Source organism: Canis aureus, chromosome 16 (genome assembly GCF_053574225.1).
Source record: "Canis aureus isolate CA01 chromosome 16, VMU_Caureus_v.1.0, whole genome shotgun sequence".
Lineage (NCBI taxonomy): Eukaryota > Metazoa > Chordata > Mammalia > Carnivora > Canidae > Canis > Canis aureus.
The window spans coordinates 57,848,826-57,868,097 of NC_135626.1; the positions used below are offsets into that span (position 1 = coordinate 57,848,826).

The 19,272-nt window shown below is 57.7% G+C and overlaps 1 protein-coding gene across 1 annotated transcript; it reads right to left on the reverse strand.

Moving 5' to 3' along the window:
* Window positions 1–76: 76 nt before the first annotated feature.
* On the reverse strand, window positions 77–18,945 carry HID1 (HID1 domain containing). The gene is made up of 19 exons (XM_077854168.1): window positions 18,773–18,945; window positions 12,906–13,055; window positions 12,197–12,367; window positions 11,563–11,676; window positions 10,873–10,979; window positions 10,491–10,607; window positions 8,604–8,826; window positions 8,346–8,402; window positions 7,428–7,568; window positions 7,158–7,248; window positions 6,824–6,975; window positions 6,638–6,716; window positions 4,704–4,868; window positions 3,306–3,533; window positions 2,856–2,962; window positions 2,262–2,348; window positions 1,583–1,674; window positions 1,259–1,417; window positions 77–989 (listed from the first exon to the last, which is right to left on the reverse strand). Exons 1-19 carry the CDS (start codon window positions 18,836–18,838, stop codon window positions 926–928), a joined length of 2,370 nt encoding a protein of 789 aa, XP_077710294.1. The 5' UTR covers window positions 18,839–18,945; the 3' UTR covers window positions 77–925.
* Between the last annotated feature and the right edge of the window lie 327 nt (window positions 18,946–19,272).

The window sequence follows — 19,272 nt, forward strand, 5'->3', positions numbered from 1 at the left end:
CTGATTCTGGCCCCCACTCCCCTGAAGACATGAGCCATGGCCCCAGCCCCTCCCCTCCAAGCACAAAGAGCCAGGATGTGGAGAGGGTGGTTTATTGTGTAAAGAGGCCGATTGTACAGAGCAAAGATTGTACTAACACAGGTAGGGGGGAGGGAGACCCAGAGGCCAGAGCTGGAGGATGGAGGGGTGGCATCCTGCCCCTCCGGCGCCCAGTCATCCAGGCAGTGGGCAGGGGCAGGGAAGATTGAATAGCTCCCTCCCCACCCTTCCCTCCCACCCCCACACCGGATAACAGGGAGTCAGGCTATATCCTAACCCACCAGGGAGTATATAGCAGGAGACTCTCGACAGGAGGGTCCCAAACTCCTAAAATGCATGAGGCTCCCCAGTCTGGCTCCTGCAGTCCACCAGCCCCCCAGTCTCCTCCTCAAATAGCCTGGCCACTCTCCTTCCTCCTTCGGGCCCTGGCAGCAAGCCGGGCCTGGACCAGGCAGTTTCAGGTGAGGAGGCACAGAAGGACTCTCCTCCCCTGCCCCTGCCCCTGCCCCTACCCAGGTGCCTCAAGAGACAGCCCATAGCTCTCTGTTGGGCAGCCCATGAGGGCACGGTGACCTGCTGGGCTCTGGGGATGGGTGGCACAGAAATGGGTCTTGAGGGGGAGGCAGAGTGAGGTGGGGGCTCTGGCTGGGGCCTGCAGCCCTAGAGATAGGAGGCTCCTGTGAGTCCAGCCTCAGGGGGGATTGATCAGAGCCTGTCCCTACCACCTGAGCCACAAGGGGCCTTTACGGTGGGCGTGCCACCCGGGACTCAGCCAGCCCCAGCGCTGACTGTGGTAATTCAAAGCCTAGAACAGTGGGTCAGGGAACATTGGGGTACCAGAGCCCCCACCCTCCCCTGGTCCCCAGCCCCTGGGAGGCTTCCATCCTCACACCCGCTGGATCTCAAACAGCTTCACATCTGTGTCATACCAGACAGGTGGGTCCACGTTCCTGTGGAGGGAGTGGGGCTGTCACCGCAGTGCTGGGAGTCCTGACAGAAAGGCTGGGGAGGAGCTAGGAGGTGCTAGGTACCAAACTCCTTCCACCCCGACGGCCCCCCCTCGCCCTGCCCCCCACAGACAGTGGGCACCCACCCTGCACTAGACAAGACCACCTTGGTTGACTGTCTTGACATTAACCCCACTACCATGGTGGGACCCAGAGCTGAGGCCCCCGCTGAGGCCCTCCCAAGCAGACCCTCAGGGGAACACCAGACCCACCTCAGATAGATGACCCCCCACATATAGGTGCGGAACCACATGGCCGTGCCCGAGTTGGCCTGGTACTTGCGGATGAGGATGGGATGGGGCACAGGCAGGAGCCCCACCAGAGTGCCATGCTGCAGGAACCTCAGGATCTCTGACTCATCTGTCAGGCCCCTGCCAGGAAGAGGAGGTGGTTTCAAGGTGCTCACATGGGAAAACCCACCCTGAAAGGCAAGGGGAGCGTGGGGCCCCAACTCCCGGTCACACCAGGGCCAAGCCTGGGCTCACCCCACCTCAGAGCCCACCTGCCGCCTCTGCCCCCACCCCTGGGGTGCTCACTTGTCAATGCAGATCTTTTCCACTTGGGGAACCAGTACTTGCAACAGCCTCATGATGGTCTGCAGCGGCAGCTTGGACTTCCAAGAGAGAACCTGAGGGAGGGGCCGGGGTTCCTAGGGCTGGGGAAGCAGCCCCCATGGGCAATGGCATAGGCCTGACCCAGAACCACAGGCTCTCCAAGGCAGGAAGCACCCCTGCTCGCTACAGCAAGGGCCTGGCACAGGGCAGCGCCCATGAACAGTGACTGTTATTCACAGTAAGTGCCATGACCTCTCACTGAGCGTATGCTTCGTGCCAAAAACTGTCCTTTTTGAGCCTCACAATGGCATGATCAAGTGGGACGTTTATCCCCATGGAAGTGCAATTAGTAGTGATCACAGGACACACAGAAGGGAGTGGACAAGCAGATTTGGGGGAAGAAGCTGGAAAGGAAAGCTTAGTAAGAGAGCTAGCACCATAGGCAGCTGAAGCTCAACCCTGCAGAATGCTAGACAGCGTAGATGGGGAAGCAACCAGGCCAGAGAGGTCAAGGTCGTCTAGCCAGAAGGAGTGACCCAGAGCCGGGCTCGCAGGCCGGTTTTTGGATTTGAACATGTTCCCGTCCCAGGCTTAACTGAGCTTTCCTAGGGCCAGGAGCCCCTGCCCGCCCCACCTCAGAGCCATCTGCCCAAACCCTCACCCATTCCGATGTTGGGCCCCACTGCCCACTGGCTGACGCGCTGGACAGTCGCCGCTGCTCCCGCCATGCCTGCTCTGGCTCCTGGTCCTAGGGAAGGGACAGGAGTGAGGGGTAGAGGGAGTGGGCACAGAACAGGGATGGAGGGCAGGGGAGCAGCCCTTCTCCCCAGTCCCTCCCATAGCCTAGAATGCAGGAGGCAATAAGGCCTCTCTACTGGCTCCTGTTGGTGGGGGACTCACTCCCAACAGAGGGGACAGCCCAGCCCAGCACCCTTTGCCCAGGCCCCAGGCCCTGCCCAACCCAACCCAGCCTGATGACAGGTTTAGGGCCAGGGGCTGACTGGGCTGGTCGGGTAAAGGCCAGCTCAACTGAGATAAGGTTGATGGATGAGGAGTCTGAAGGCCAAGGGCTTAAGCCTGGGACCAGTAAACAAGGGAGAGGTCTATGAAAGCACCCCCCTGGATGCCCTGGGCACAGGGTTCCTGCCCTCTGCTGCAGGTGGCCCCAGGGTGCCCTGGCCCAGCCCACACCACAGAGGCCAGGGAGAAAGGGACGTCCCAACCTCACCTGACCGCAGGAATCCCCATCACCCACCTCCATGGCTGGACTGCCATCTGCCGAGCTCTGCTGGGACGTGGACTCCAGGGATCGCAGGGTGCCATCCTCTGACACCTGGGACTTCTCCGTCAGCTTGTCAATGCCTGAGAGTGGGAGTAGGTGGGTGTGAGAACACCTGCCACAGGCCCTCTGAGAAAACATCTGCGCTGAGCCCCATGAGGCTCCCTCTTTCCACCACCCACTTTAGCGATGCTAGGCCCAATCCCTGTACACCCAGTTCTGAGGCCCAATCCCCCCACCCAGCACTCAGCTAGCCTTCCTGGGCCTCCCAATGCCCCCTCCCTCACCCCTACTGCTATCCCCATGCCCTCAGCTCCCCTGCTCAGGCCATGCCCTTTGCCAGAGACGGGATGACATCCCAGAGGCCCTGCTCATCCCCCAACCATGCTGGCATCCACATCCTCCTGCCACCTGCCAGTGCCAGACCTGGGGTGGCCACCAGGCTGGTCTTGAGAGTGCCAGGCTCGGCAGGGGCAGCGGGGCGGGAGCCCTCCATGGAGGCACCCTCCTGAGAGCCGGTTCGGGACAAGGGCTCAGGTGCCCGTCGGCGCCGTTGCAAGGCCTTGTGGATGGCAGGCGGGTCGGTGGGCAGGTTGGCCAGCTGGTGGAAGACGCTGCGCTTTCGGATGATGGCGTAGACCAGGTTGGAGTTGCCTGTCGGGAGGGAGCATGCCACACCTCAGGGAGGCCCGCTTGCCTCCTCCTCCACCACCTGGGCAGGTTTCTGGGAGGGGGCAGTTTGGAGGACAGGAGGGTGTCTAACTCCAGGAGTAGGAGATGGTACAGGGCGCCCAAGAGATGGGGCTGAGAAGAGCTGGCACCCGGTGGCCTGTGCAGCTGTGGCTACACCAGGATGTTACATTATTAGAGAAGAGCTTCCGGGCCAAGATCCCCCACCAGTACCTTCCAGACCCCCCCACACAAGCCAGCATTCCAAGAGGTGACACTGGCAAAGTGGGGCAGGCCCAGCACGTCAGTGTCCACACCCAGCCAGCTGTTCTATATTTTGACTATGTCCTTGAGCCAGGTCACCAGGGAGGAGGGACAACACGGCACGTGTCTGTGCTCCAGTGCCCACGCTGAACTCCCTGCCCCACCCAGCGATCGGGTCCTGCCTCTCACTACGCTGTCCTGCTTCAACATCTCACCCCAGGGCCTTTGCATATGTTGCCCCCACCGCCACCACACAATGCTTTTCCACCCCACCCCACCTCCATTCATCCCTCACAGATCAGTGCAAATATTACTTATTTTGGAAATAATAGTAACTGCTGATACCTAAGTCATCAGACACTGTGCTGGACAGTTTTTGTGGGTAATTACATAATCCTCCCAACACCTTCAGATATAAGGCTCTAGTACTGTTGCTATGACTGTCTTACAGCCAAAGACTCTCTAAAGCTCTGAGAAGTTAAGTTATGAGCCCACAGCCACGGAGCTAACAAGTGGCAAGGTCTCACTTACAGCAGGCAGTGTGGCATTTACGACACCCATCAGGGTCCTACCGCTCTGAGTTTCCTTTTCATCAGGTTTAAGGAGACTCGTTTGTCCGAGTGGCCATCTGTTTAAAGCCCCCTCCATGTCTCCATCCCCAGCTGTGAGCTCCACGGGGCAGAGAGCATTCTGCTTTGCTCTCCACTGTATCCCTAGCACCCAGCACTGGGCTGGGTATGCAGCAAATGCTCAAAAAATGCATGTTGAATGAATGAGGGAGGAGTGAGGGGCAGAGCGGTCTGCCCTCCTTAGATGGGAAGGTGTCCTTGCACACTGCCCATCCTGATTCCTACCCCAGAGGCCAGGCCAGGGCTTAGGCTGCCGCCTCACCATCAAACTGGTACTGGATGATGTTGTTGAAGGCTTCCAGGAGGAAGAAGACCAGATGGTGGTTCTGGGCAGCAGAGAAGAGGAACCAGGTGGTGGAGAAGGCCTCCAGCAGGTGCAGCAGCTTATTGGCAGCCACCATGGACAGGCTCTTGAGGTAGGGGGACACTGCAGGGGAGGAGCCAGGTCACTCCTGGGCCCCCTCCCCGGCCATCCCTGCACACCCTGGGCCTGAGCAGGACAAGATGCTCCCACTGTCAAACCCTTCCTGCCCCTTGCCTGTAAAGTCTCCTACAAAGCCAGGAAACATACCAAGCCCTTGGAGGTTGAGGCCACACTGGCAGTGCCTTCTGCAGAGCTTCAGGAGGCAGTGTGGGGCGCCCCACCTCATCCCTCCATCATGTGGACAGCCCCACTATTTACAGAGCCCCTTATACACAGCACGTGGCCCACTCCTGCCACACTTCTGAAAGGGGGCTGAACATGGAGGAAACCAGCCCCATTTCACAGACGGAGAAACTGAGCCTCAGACAGGTCTGTAAACTTGCCCAGAGTTCCTGGTTATAAAATGACGGGGCAAGGATACAAAGTCAGGGTCTTTAAGTCTTTCTGGAATATCCAACTGGAATAACAAGACTCCATACATAATCAGAAGCTTATTTTTTGGCAGAGTCTGGGAGGGGGAATCTGAGATGAGACGCTGTGCCCGGCCTGAAGTCACATAGGGATCTGTGCGCTTCCCTGTCTCACGTCCCCCTCCCTCAGCAGGCTGGGGCGGCGTTCTCAGAGCCAGCCACACTTAACCAGGGCTCAGTGAAAATGTGTGAGACGGACCCAGGGAATGCACCGGGAAGGGAAGGCAGGGTTCTGGCCCTGGAACCGACAACACAGCTAGAAGCCTCCAGGACCATACTCCAAACCACTCCCACCAAAGACAGTCCTCTCCAAAAGATGGCCACACTGAAGTCACCCTGCCTCAGCTCACGGCGACCCACCATGCCGGGCCCAGCACCCCAGCCAGCCTGAGCCCCTCCCTTCGGAGGCAGCTGTCCCCAGCCCTCTCTGGAGAGTAGGGCACACCCCGCTGCCCTGAGACCACGCTGTCCAAACCTGCACTGGCCAATACAGTAGCCATGGGCCACGTGTGGCCATTAAACCCTTGACACAGGGGCACCTGGGTGGCTCAGCGGTTGAGCATCTGCCTTTGGCCTAGGGCATGATCCCAGGGTCCTGGGATCAAGTCCCGCATCAGGCTCTCCACAGGGAGCCCGCTTCTCCCTCTGCATGTGTCTCTGCCTCTCTCTGTGTATCTCTCATGAATAAATAAATAAAACCTTTTTAAAAAATTTAAAAATCGGGGACGCCTGGGTGGCTCAGCGGTTGAGCATCTGCCTTTGGCTCAGGGCATGATCCTGAAGTCTCAGGATCTAGTCCCACATCAGGCTCCCTGCATGGAGCCTGCTTCTCCCTCTGCCTGTGTCTCTGCCTCTCTCTCTGTCTCTCTCATGAATAAATAAATAAATAAAATCTTTTAAAAAATAAAATAAAATAAAAATTTAAAAATCGAAAACATAAACCCTTGACACATAGCTAGTTCTAACAGAGATGTACTGCACATGTGAAACACACAGGATTTTGAAGACTAGGTGTGAAAAAGAATGTCAAAGATCTCAATAATTTTGGGGGGGTTACATGTTGATACGATGGTGTTTGGGATACAGTGGATTACATAAAATATATTATAAAATTGTTGTCACCTGTTTTTCTTTCTTTCTTTAATAGGGCTACTAGAAAATTGCCCAGTCTGCCTGTGGCTGCCATCATATCGCTTATTGGACTGGGCAGGTTTGACCTGGGGAGGGCCAGCCTGAGGTCAGCCTGTGGCCTGGCACCACCTAGTGGTGTGCACAGGGAAGGCGGGCTCCCCGCACCCCTACCGTTGACCACGATGGTGAGCAGGCAATCGAAGAGGGGCTGCAGGCGCTGGTGACCGCTGGTGATGATCTTGTGGAATACCTGTGCCGGGAGGCAGAGGGGTGACCATGGGGTCCCCTCCTCCTCCAGACTCAGCCAAAAGGACGTCCCCCCACGGCCCCAGGGCCTGGCTGAGGGAGCCCCCTCACCACAATGAGCAGGTCTGCGTGGGTGCCCGTGAAGACAGGGATGTCCATGGGCACACGCACTGAGTAGGGCTTGTTCAGCCGCACCCCAAAGTTCCGCTCCCCGCTCAGAAGCAACAGGATGAAGACTCCAATGTGCATCAGGCCCACCCGAGCTGCAGCATGTGGTACAGGGGGAAGTCACCACACAGGGTGGGGACCCATCCGGGGAGCCCTGGAAGAAGCCCTTGCTGGGAGGTCAGAGCCCCAGCCTGCGCTCCCCAGAGGCAGCACAGACCGGCTGGCCCCGCCCCTCTACAAGGAAGCCCCCAGGACCTCATGCCCACCCCAGCCTTACACTGATCCGCTCGGGCATCATTGAGGAAGTAGAGGATGGGGACCAGGATGTCCAGCACGTCACTGCTCTTCAGTACAAAAAAGAGGAATTTCTGGGGGCAGAGGGGAGGGAACAGGTGGGCAAGGTCAGAGAGGAGACCGCTCTCCCCCACCTGCTCACCGTTCCCAGGAGTCTCCCCAGATGCTGCCCCCACCCCTGGGCTATCCAGAGTAGCCGCTCTCCTGCTCAGAGCTGACCACTGCCCACCAGCGGGGCCTGAGGCCAGCCCACCTTATTGAAGTCACAGAGCTTCCAGAAGAGGACCAGCAGCTCCTGGTGGAACTGGATCTTCTTGGTGGAGTTGGGCAGGTAGGTCTGGAGCAGGGGATTGGAGAGCAGCCGGGCTATGCCCTTGAGGATGAACTGGAAATCCTGAGTAGGGGATGGTAGGGACCTGTCCAGTCCAGCTCCTGCACAAAGGCCTCCTCACCCACCCCCCAGCCTGGTCCCACCCCTAAAGCCTGAAAGGCCCAGATTCCATCATTAGGAGCTGTCCTGAGGCAGGCCCCTCAGGAAACTGAGTCCAAAGCAGGTCTGGAGGGAACCCCTGCCCCTTCCCCAGACCATGGGCTCCCCCCTCCCTGAGCAAAGCTGCTCCTAGTGATCCCCCTCACCTACACGTTGACCCAGACCCGACCCACCTGGACCCCATGTTGACAGATGCCATCCCCCCATCTCCCTGTCACATCAGAAATGCACTCTACTATTCTCAAAGAGCTGTCACTAAGCGAAAGCTACAAGTAACCCTCCCAAAAAGGCAAGGAAGCAGTTACCATCCCCATGTTACAACAGCAGAAGTCAGAGCTTTGGAGCACAATTTCCCCCAAGGTCACAAGACACATGAACTCAGGGCTGCCTGGTCTTTGAGTCACTACTATTCCCCTCACCAAAGCCAGATATCAGAGCCACCTCCTCCTGGAAGCCTGTCCAGTTGTCCCTACTCAGCTGAGGCCTTTAGCTCTTTTCTGTATCTCAAAACCTTTGAAGTCCTGCCATCACTATTTCATTGGGGTGGCCAAGCCCACAGGGACCATGGTCAGGACTCCTCTTACCCCATCTCATCACCATCCCCTCCCCCCTGCAAGGCCATAATCATTGTGGCAGGTGGGCACTGAGAATCCACTGGAGCAAGAGCAGGGTTCCGCTCACCTCTTCACGATGGATGCGGGACAGGTAGTTCACAAACAGGTTCTCAGGTCCTGGAGGCTGCCAAGGGTGGAGCCTGGGATAAGCAGGTGGCTTCACCCCTGGCCACTACCTCAGCCAAGTGGTGGCAGCAATGCCCCCTCAGGCACCCCGAAGCTCACCAGGAGGTGCCCACTGGGTAGCCCCTACCCAGCGCTACTAAAGGGAGTGCCCAGAACTTGGCAGGGCCAGCTGCCCTCCACCCCCCACACCCATCCTTACGTCCGTATCATCCATAGCAGTGCCTGTGGTGGTACCGTCCACCGTGGGGCTGGCGCTGGTGGCACTGTCATGGTCCAAGGTGACAATGAGCACCTGGGCAGCCTCCTCCACCAGGGGTTCCCGGTAGTCAGAGAAGAGCAGGTGGTTGTAGGGGATCCCGTAGCCCACAGGGTCATAGGCACACACAGTGTTGAGGAGGGAGGTAAAAAGGGGCAGGGCATGTCTGCGGAAGGAGAGGAACAAGGCATGGAGACCACCCAGGCCAGCCTTGTCCACCCCCCAGGTGGCCACATGGGACGGTCAGTCAAGCTACCTCCTCACTGAACAAGCATTTCTGTGCTAGCCCCAGGCTGGGAGCCAGAAAGCAGAACCAGGCTCATCCCTTCCTGAGTCAAAGACACCCCTCCCTGCCTTGTCTGCATCCGGGACCCAGGCCAGGCTAGGCCAAGAGCAAAGGAATTTATTACCAAGACGGGGGTGGCTAGTTATGTGGGAAATCATGTCCACATCCATTAGATTTTTCCTCCCAGAGCTAAAGCCTTTTTTTTTTTAATTAAGACTATGTTTAGAGTAATTTTAGGTTCACAACAAAATCACGAGGGAGGAACAGAGATTCCCCTGAGCCTCTGCCCCCACCTGTGCACAGCCTCTCCCACTGCTGACATCCCACAGCAGAGTGGCATGTGTGTTACAATCCATGAACCTACAGGGACACACTGGCAGCCTAGAATTTACATTAGGGTTCATTCGCGGTGCTGCACAGTCTACAGGCTCAGGTCTCTGAGGGGCAGGTGTCCTGCCTTGGGGCTTCAAAGCAGGGACTGGAGTCCCACAGGGAGGTGGGCTTCCCCTCGGGGAGCAGAACATGTGCTCAGTCACCCAGGTCCCAGGCCACAGAGTGACATCATTCAGAGATTTGTAAGATGTCAGGGTTCAAGCTCCTTATCTTACAGGCAAGGAAACTGAGACCCAGAGAGGTTAAGTGAGTGGCAAAGCCTGATACTGCTGGTGAGAAAAAACAAACAAACTCTGGCCAGCTTTTGACCGTGGCTGCTGGAGAGAGTTGCCTGGCTTCCCTTCTCTTCTGGGGGCAGGGCGAGGGGGGAAGTTGAGCAGAAGGCCAGGAAAATCCGAAGGATGAGTAAGGCCTGCCATGTGGGAATGAGAGTCTGGAAGTCAGAAGGTGAGCCACGCCCCCCAGGACCACTAACTCCGGTGCTGCCCTCGCAGCCTTTACATACTCAGCTCCACCAAGTGACGCCTCCACGTACCCTCTGTGCCCGCAGAGCCCAGGAGCAGCCCTGTGTGGGTCAGGCTTCCCCACCCTTCAGAGTATTCACGACGCCCTCTCCCCGACCACTGTCTCAACCGCACTGCCAGCCAGCTACAAGCCACCTGCTGCTACTGAGAGCTTAAAATGTGGCTCCTCTGCATTGAGAGGTGTTGGGACTGTAAACTGCACAAAACGGATTTTGAAAACTTAGCTTGAAAAGGGAATGTGAAACATCTCAATCATTCTGCATACTGATCACCTGTCCAATGCTAGTATTTGGTGTATATTGGGTTAAACAAAATATTAAAATTAATCTCACCTGTCTCTTTTTTACTTTTTTCATGTCGCCACTAGAAGTGGTCAACTTGCATCTGTGGTTTGCATCATATTTCTGCTGCACAGCACAGCTCGGGATGGAGGACCCAGGCACTAGTCACTAGGGTCCCCCAGTGGGACGTTGGACCATGGGGGACTAACGAGTGGCGACTAACTTTTACAAGCCATCACCACCAGGCGGCAGCACCTCCCCTCAACTAAGACTAAGGGAGCACGGCCTCTCCCCGGGGCTGCCTGGAGCAAGGAGAGAATGGAAAGAAAGCTGGAGGGCCCCTCACCTGTTCTCCGTGGAACAAAAGAACTGCACCCACGGGTTGGTGCCGCCGCTGTCCGGGGCTGGGGACAGGTACATGGCCTCAGAGAAGCATGTGAGCAGCAGTTTCAACAGCTCCATCCTTAGGGAGGGGGGATCAGGGCAGGGGGTTCAGTACCCGAAGATCTCCCATCTCCTCCAGGAGGGCATGCCCACCCTGCCGGCCCCAGCTCCAAGTCCATGAAAAGACATGACCCCATTTTATCCCCGGCAGGCTGATGTTGGGTCATGAGTGGACAGGGTCTCTTTGAAAGACCCCATGCACGGTTCCCTCTCTGAGCAGGAGAGCAGGGGGCCTGGCCCCAAGTCCAGCTACACTGTGAGTTCTGGGTCCCAGCAAAACTCACCGGTTCACATCGTGGATGTAGTTGGGCTGAGGGGAGTGAGCAAAGCCCACACCAGCCTCCCAGATGTATTCACAGCTGTCCAGGGAGTGGACATCCTCCGCTGAGTCCTGGGCACATGGTTTGGGAACGCTCAGGCGGGGAGTGGCCAACCCAAGTCCCCCCGCTGTCGTCCCTGGGGGCAGAGACAGACCCTCCAAATGCCCCAGGTGATAATGCACAAGGGAAGAAATTAATGTTCTCAATCTCTTGAAAGCTAATTTTTCTTCTCCAGTTCTTTTACTTGCTCAGGCCAGCTCAAGGCAGGGAGAGAGAGATAGGGAGGGAGGGGAATGGGATTGGGTACATTTGGTGGTGGGGGGCGGTTGGAGCAGAAAATACCAGAGGTGGAGTCCCTGGGCCCACAGGAAGTGAGCAGGCCAGACCTCCTGTGTCCAAGCCCCACACCCCCACCCACCACCCAGGCGAGGACAATGGGTGCTTGTGCCCTGACTCCCGGATACAGGGGGCAGGGCCAGGCACCAGCTGGCTCCTCTCCAGCTGTGCCAGTCTCTGGCCCCTCCCTGGACCTGCCCAGCTCTTCCAGAGCAGCCCTGCCCCCACAGCGTCCTGCCCAAGGGAACTTCAACCACCCCCAACCTAGGACCAAAGCCCTCCCAGGCCTGAGACTGGGAGATTGGGGGGGCCTCTCACCACAGTGCTCCTTCGGTGGCTCTGGACAGTGAAATCTGGACAGAAGAGGAGATCAGCAATGGCCAGGAGCAGGGACTCAGCCAGGGGCCGGGCATTCTCATCATCATCCTCTCCCTGGTCAGGACATAGCACACAGGCTGCCTCAGTGCTTGCTGGCCAAGGAGACGTGGCCCCAGGAATTGAGGTGGGAAAGGGGTTAGATTTGGGCCCAGGCAGGTACCCATGGGCAGAGGGATGGAGGAAGAAGCAGAAGGAAAAGTAGATTCCCAACAACCCCAAACTTCCTAAGGCAGAAGGGGGCCAGAGCAGGAACGAGGCTGGGACCTGGGAAGAAACCTCTCCACTGACTGGAAGGAGCCAGGCCAGGTCCCTAAAACTCTAGAGGCTCAGCCCTGCTGGGAATCACCAGGGTCCTGCCCTTAGCCGGTTGCCTGGAGATAAACCCAGGGAGGGGGGAGCTAAGGAGGGGGAAGCACCCAGCTGCCCTGTCGTCATACTAGCCCAGCTGAAAGGGCAGACATTCCTGTGGGAGATGATCCCACCCCTTGGCAGCAAACCCCATTCCCCTTCCCCTGTCCTTCCCAAACCCCACACCCATCACCTCCCACCCAGCCCCACAACCAGGCCCACAGACCCCTGCTCGCCCTGCCCCGGGCACTGTGGACCAGAAGAAGCCCCTCCAGTCGGGGTCCTCAAAGATGTAGGGCAGCACACGGGTGAGGAGCCTGCTGCAGTTCAGGACAATCTGCTTCTCCTTCTCCGAATGGCAGCCGCTCTCGGCTCCCTGCACCAGCTTCTCCACAGCCTGTGGGGACAGGCGGAGGGGCACGCTGGAAGGGTGGGGAGCGGGGACCTGGTGCTTGGGGTCAGGATGGGCACCCCAGGCTTCAGAGGGGCAGAGACAGACAGGGTCAGCCAGCCCAGGGGGACGGGAAGTGGGCCAGAGAGCAGCCTAGAGCATCCCCGGAGACCCCGCCCACCGCTCACTGGCTGACACCTTGCTAAGTGACCACCTCTCTGTTCTCTCATCTGTAAGACGGTGACATTAACAGCACCCACTGCACAGGGTTAGCTGAACGAGCTGATGTGCGGAAAGTACTCAGCAAGAGCCCCAAGGAAGCCCTCACAGAGAGTGGCTGCAGCATCACTTCCCACCCTCCACCCAGAGCCCAGCCAGTGGGGAGAAGTGGGTACTTCTCAAGACTGCACAGACCCAGACAGGTGGGATGTCAGGGGTGCCCGCTCTCTGGGTCCACAGGGCTGGGCCAGCTTCAGGCTCCCCTGGAAGGTGGGAAATGGCTCAGCAGGGAGTGGCAGCGAAGGGCAGAGCACCTTATGCTCACCTTGTAGCACAGAGTGGCCAGATTGGAGGGTGACTCCTCCCGCACAGCCCGGATCTCTGCCGCTGGCACCAGTGCAAAGACATCCTGTACTGAGGTGGCCGTGTCTGCCCAGAACTGGTCCCAAAAGGCATCATCGGTGGCTTCCACAGGCTGGAGGGGGGATCCGGTGTGTCCAGGGTGGTTACACTATCCCTTGCCACCAGGCCCACAGTTCACCCAGTCTGTAGCCAAAGGAACCCCAAAGGGGAAACCATGGCCCCCCTATTCCATCCCTGCTATACCCAGAAGCCCTCCCATGTGGGGGCCATTGTGCACCCCGGCTGGCAGAGGCAGGCTGGAGACACTCGCCACGGATGTCAGAGGTCAGCCAAGCACTGAGTTTGGCAGCCAAAGCCTAACTCAGACCCTGAGGGATGAGGTAACTCACTGTCCTCCTCTGGCAGAGCCTCCCCACGGGGGACCTCCCCAGGCCCTGCTGCTAGGTCAAGTGCCTGGGGACCAGACCCAGGTTGTGACCCTCCCCAGTGGAAGAAGGCAAGGGGATGTATGCTTATCGCACCTAAGCCCAGCCTCACCATCCACCCCCGCCTCAGCCGCAGCTTCCATCCTCTCCCTACACACCCAACAGATGCCAAATCTAAAGGAGGCAACCCCCACGGCTCTCTTTGACTGCACCTGCTCCTCTCAGGGCCCCACCTCCAAATTTACGTCCTCAACCCTGTCTCCACACCGCCTCCAACCCATGTTCAAAGCACAGCACCCAAACCACTGTTGCCTCAACAAAAACCTCTGGGGCTCCTCGCTGCCTGCAGGATTGAGTCCAAACCTGGACCAGATCATAAGCCATGACCTTATTTAACATACCTACATGCGTGCACACCTGTATTTGCAACCCCTACAACACAAAGCCGTCACAACATCTCTTTGCCTTTGCTCGGATGGTCCGGTCTTCCCCACAGGCCCACCCTTCTAACACATTCCAAAGTCCCACTGGTCCTATGGAGGACATAGGCACACTTGCACCTTCTGAATCATATGGGCAGTCACGTAGGGAACCAACTGGAACCGTAAGCTCCACTTCTAGAAATCCTTCCTAAGGAAATGATCAGGGATGTGCACGGATAAGGAGGTTCACTGAGGTGTTATCATTGGCAATAGTGAGAAGTTGGAATGAACCTAAATAACCAACAAGCAGGGAACACTCGAAAGAGTTAATAAGGCCCTTTCATGGAATGGAATATTATGCAACCACCAGAGCCATGTTGCCAAGGACTCTTAATGAATGAAAAATGCTTCACGGTTACAATTCTGTGAAAAAGATAAGGTGTAACACTAACTACAGGATGGTCACGATCTTTGCTAAATTACATAGCCTAAACGAAAATGACGGAATGCCCCAGCGATGATCTCTCTGGATAGTTTTTATTTTTTTACTTATATTTTTCTGCAACCACATGGATTACTGTTTTTTTTTTTTTTTTTCCTTTTGAATGTTCACCTGCTGAGAGGCCAGGGTGCCCAAGGCCTGTTCTGAAGAGGAGCTGCTGCGAGAGACCCCAGGTGTTCCATCAGCCTGGGCTTCTCCCTTGTCTGAAAGGGTTGATACAGCCCTGCGATCACCCAAACCCACCCAGGCGTGCCTTACTCTGACCACCAGAAAAAAATATATATCTTGTTTAAAAATAACTCTGTTCTCTTGGGCACTTGGGTGGCTCAGTGGTTGTGTGTCTGCCTTTGGCTCAGGTCGTGATCCTGAGGTCCTGGGATCGAGTCCCACATCGGGCTACCCGCAGGGAGCCTGCTTCTCCATCTGCCTGTGTCTCTGCCTCTCTCTGTGTCTCGAATGAATGAATGAATGAATGAATAAATAAATAAAAATAACCTTGTTCTCTTATGCCCCTTCTTTCCAGAATCCTCCCTGAGCTCTGGACCAAAGGGCTTGTTCCCACCTTGGAACCTGGGTCCCCACTCTTACTCCTTCATCCTAGGCCCTGATTCCAGGCATCTCAATGCACTTGCCTCAGGGTTCCATTAGGCCCTTCTTTCCTTACCCTGCAGTAGGGGCAGATGGCAGATGCTCAGCCAATGTTTATTCAGGGAAAGGCTGTCATTAGTCCCAAAGATCCCTTCAACCCAGTCACTGGGCAAGCCTGAGCACCAGTGGGGCTGTCCAAAATCAGGGTTGGGTTTGAAAGCCTCATTGAGGTCCCGGTATACCCTGGCCCCCTCCCAAAGCAATGCCCCCACCTCCAAGTCACAGGGAAACATGTGGCCATGGCCTGCAAGACAGGCCTGGTACCAGGGCCTGCTCAGTCCCAGAACTGGTAGAGCAAGTTAGCTGGGGGTGGGGGAGAACAAAGGCCAAAGGAGGTGCCCTGAGGCTAGGGTTTGCTGGCCCTCCTGTCCTCAGCTAGGGTAGCCCTCTGACAGTCACTGGTGTCAAGGGGTGCCACCCCCCAGTGTTGGTGGCCAGGGCTGGGGTGGGGAAGGACATCCTTGAAAACCCGGGAGCTCCTCTGAGAAGCTCCCTTCTCTAACACTTTTACCACTTCCTCTAACTTAAGGTGCCACAATCCCCTTAAAGGAGGAGAACTTCATCTGAGCACCAGTAGACTTGACCTCTGGTCTAGTTCATCAGGCAAGTGTCACCTAGGGACTGAATTCCAAATGAGGAGACTTAAAGGGAGACTTAGGAAGCTCCAGGCTAGCCCAGCTGAGAAGCAGAGGAGAGTCCCAGCCCTCCAGCTCCCACTCTGGCTTGGACACTTCAGCTTGATGACCATCACCCGGCTATAGCAGGCTAGTCTGATGCTCCAGGTGTTGGCCAAGGTCATTGGATCCCCTTAGGCTTCTGAGGGGAGAAACAAGGCTCAGCTCCTGTCCCAGTTATCCCAGCTGGGCTCCACAGAGCCCAAGGAAGCTTCTAAAATCCAAGCCAGGGGCGCCTGGGTGGCTCATTCGGTTAAGTGTCTGCCTTCTGCTTGGGTCATGATCCCGGGGTCCTGGGATGGAACCCAGCATCCTGCACTGAGCTCCCTGCCTCAGCAGGGGAGCCTGCTTCCCCCCTCCCCCATACCCTGCCTCTTCCCTTTGCTTGTGTACTCTTTCTCTCTCTCTTAAATAAATAAAATCTTAAAATAAATAAATAAAATCCAAGCCAGTTTGTTTGAAAAGAATATTTTTGCCACAAGCTAGAAGGCCCATGCTACCAGGGCACAGGGACTAAGCTATCCTGGTGGGAAAACAGATACTCTTTCTTTCTTTCTTCTTTTAGGATTTATTTATTTATTTATTTAGTCATTCATTCATTCATTCATGAAAGACACAGAGAGAGAGGCAGAGACACAGGCAGAGGGAGTAGGCTCCCTGCGGGGAGCCTGATGCAGGACTCTATCCCAGGACCCCGGGACCACAACCTGAGCCAAAAGGCAGTCGCTCAACCACTGAGCCACCCAGGCACCCAAAAATAGATATTCTTACCCTAGCTTCACCAGCCTCTGTTCAGGCCAGACCCCCCACTGGCTTGGGAGTCCAGGTGCATCTTTTGAACTTTCTTGGGGTGAAGGGGAGCAAAGGGCTGTACAAGTCCTCTAGTCTGTTAAGGGTGACCTGTCCTGGAGGACTGCGTCACCACAGCATTCACATACACATACACATACACATACACACATGTATACATGGACCCACCAGGTCTCACCTGGTCTATGGCAGAGAGTCTCTAAAAAGATAGGATCTAAGAAAGGGTCCCAGGTCCAGGAATGTCCTCCCTCTGGCAGAGCTTATTGCATCCCCCTCTAGGGCCCCACCCACCCCAGGAAAGGCTTGGGAAACACAGCCAAAACGGCTAAGCCTCAGGACTAGCCCAGGGCAGGAAGAAAACAGGATATAGCGCAGGAAAGCAGGGAAGCCCAGCAGTGGCCGCTCATACCCAGGCCACAGGAAAAGGTGTTGGGTGGTCTTGTCTGCTGCCCAGAACAAACATCTGTGTTCATGGCCTAGCCTCTAAGGGTCTGGGACTGGAGGACACCCTGTGGACAGCTGGCATGAAACTCTTTGGGGACACTGAATGGCAAGGTCTGGAATGACCATCTGGGATCTGGTCTTCACTCCTCAGCTGCCTGAGCCAGGTCACTACGCAGGACAGGAAGCTTCAGGGTCTCTCCCACCTTCCCACCTGCAGGGCCCCACAGGTCTCTGGAGGGAGACTCAGCCTGGTGTCTGGTTCCAGTCTTGACCCAAGCCAACTCACTGTCCTCAGCTAGGAAACAGGACAGCACCATCTCAGTCATTCCCATAACAGGGCTACAGCCAGGGAAAGCCAGAGGTACACTGTATTTGGGGGAGAGGGCCAGCACAGGTAGGAATCTAGTCCACCCAGATCTCTGGGGCCCAGGGGAGCTAGTCCTGCTGGCCCGACAAAGGACCTTGCCTACTAAGCTAACAGCCCATGGTTCATTCCTCCAACAATGTGTTTCCTTCCCCAGGTAGGTAGGTAAACATGGGAGCCTCCCTCCTGCCGCTCCATGTGGCCCCACATTGAGGGGCTGGCCCACCTGCCACCCACAGACTTAGAAGCCCCATCCCAATAAAGCCAAGTGCTAGAACTACCCAGGAGTCATTAGGGAAGTGGCGAGATACAAAGTCTGGTTTCTATCAAATGCCTCTTAGCCAGGACTGGATTCTCCAGAGCCCCTGGGCATTTGCCAGGCACCTGACCTTTCTCTCGTGGGAATGAGAGAGTGTAGGACCAGAGGTCTGGCCTCTGGAGCTGCGAACAACTGGCTGTGGGAAGATGGCTTCCTCAATCCCACTCTAACTGCCAAGAGCCCTCAGGGTAAGGGAAAGAGGAAAGTCCCAGATGGCAGCAGGTGCTGAGTCCCTTATAAGTGGGGGTTCTGGGGAGTCAGGGCTGGGCATCTCTGTGGCCAGAGCAGCCTGATTCGAGGGGTAAGGACAGAAGGGGTAGGCAGGGAAGGAGCCTTGCTGGAGCCAGGTCCTGTGTGGTGGGGGCAAGGAGGTGGCCTCGGTGCCACTTGTGAACTCAGGGGAGTGTGCAAGCATGGACTGGCTGAAAGTCACCCTCAGACCCTACACCAGCCAGTCAAAGACAACCTGGAGGGTTATCAGCCCTGACCCAGGGAACAGAGGGTACCTGAAAACACAGCTATCCCCACTGCTGGGCCTCAGAGGAGGAGCCCCCTGGAGCAGTGTTCCCCAGCTGGGAAACTGGACTCCACGAGCCTGAGAACAGGACCCTCTGTTAGGCTGCAGCGCTGCTCGCACTCTTTGCACGTTCTCAGGAAGACCTGGGCCTTCCCTGGCTGTGGGCATCGACCTGGGCCCAGCGAGGCCGCTGCCTCCGCGCACCAGCTGTTTCCCCGACCCGGTAGGCGCCTGCTCGGCTTTGTTTGCATTGAATCAGCCGGGTCTGTGCGTCCAGGAACCGCGGGCACCGAGGGGCAGGGAGGGGAGCAGGGAGGCGGATGGGTGGGTGGGGGCGGGAGTGAGGGTGAAGCTGAAGATGCGGGGCTGGAGGGGCGGGAGCGGGGGGGGGGGCCGGAGGCGGCAGGACAGGTGGCGGATAGCGGCGATGCCGGCTCGGAGAGTAGGCACACGTCAGCCCAAGGTGGCAGCGGCGGCTGCGGGAAGAGGGATATTCCCGGGAGAGAAGGCTGGGGTGAGGGGCTGGGGCTAAGGGATGAAGCCCCGGAGGACAGGCCAACGGGTGGCGCTCCGGACCTGGCTTCAGCGTCAGGCCGCAGGCCAGCCGGTCCCCCATCTCCTCACGAGCCAAGTTCGCGCAGCCCCCCGGCCCTGCCCAGCCCCCAGCCCGGCAGGTGGGTGGGAGGCCGGGGCCCCGGTCGCACCTGCGTCTTGGTGGTGAGCTGGATTACCGCCTTTCGGAAATTCAGCTTAGAGTCGGCCGACCCCATAGCGCTGGAGCCCTCTCCGGCCCGGCCCCGGCCCCGACTCCCGCCCCGGCCCCGGCTCCGGATCCAGCTCCGGCTCCGCGGCCCCCGCTGCGCTCGCAGGAGAGCAGCGCCGCACCCCGCCTGCCCGCCGCGCGCCGGCCCCGCCCCCTCCGGGCCCCGCCCGCCCCCGTGGCTCCGCCCCCGCGTGGCTCCGCCCCCGCACCTGCCGCGCCCCGAGCCGCCCGCTGCCAGCCCCGGGAGCCGGCTCCTGGGATGCACTAGGCTCGACCCCGAGCCTCCGCCGCCCCGCCTCGCCATCCCCGCCGCATCCTCACCACTGGTCCCCACGCCTGTCGGGCCCGTACATTCTCAGCCAGCCCTCCCCCTTGAGTTTCTTCCTTGTCAAACCCTATCCTCCCCATTCCAACCCCCCCTTTTTTTTTCCCTCTGAGCAT

Bases quoted from the DNA above. Each gene is read 5' to 3' on its own strand.
- HID1 (XM_077854168.1), bottom strand. From the start codon at position 18,838: ATGGGGTCGGCCGACTCTAAGCTGAATTTCCGAAAGGCGGTAATCCAG. The intron at 10,980-11,562 runs GTGAGAGGCCCC...CCATGTGCCCAG, and splicing joins GCCACCGAAGGAGCACTGTG to GACTCAGCGGAGGATGTCCA. The intron at 990-1,258 runs GTGGGTCTGGTG...CTCCCTCCACAG, and splicing joins TGGGGGGTCATCTATCTGAG to GAACGTGGACCCACCTGTCT.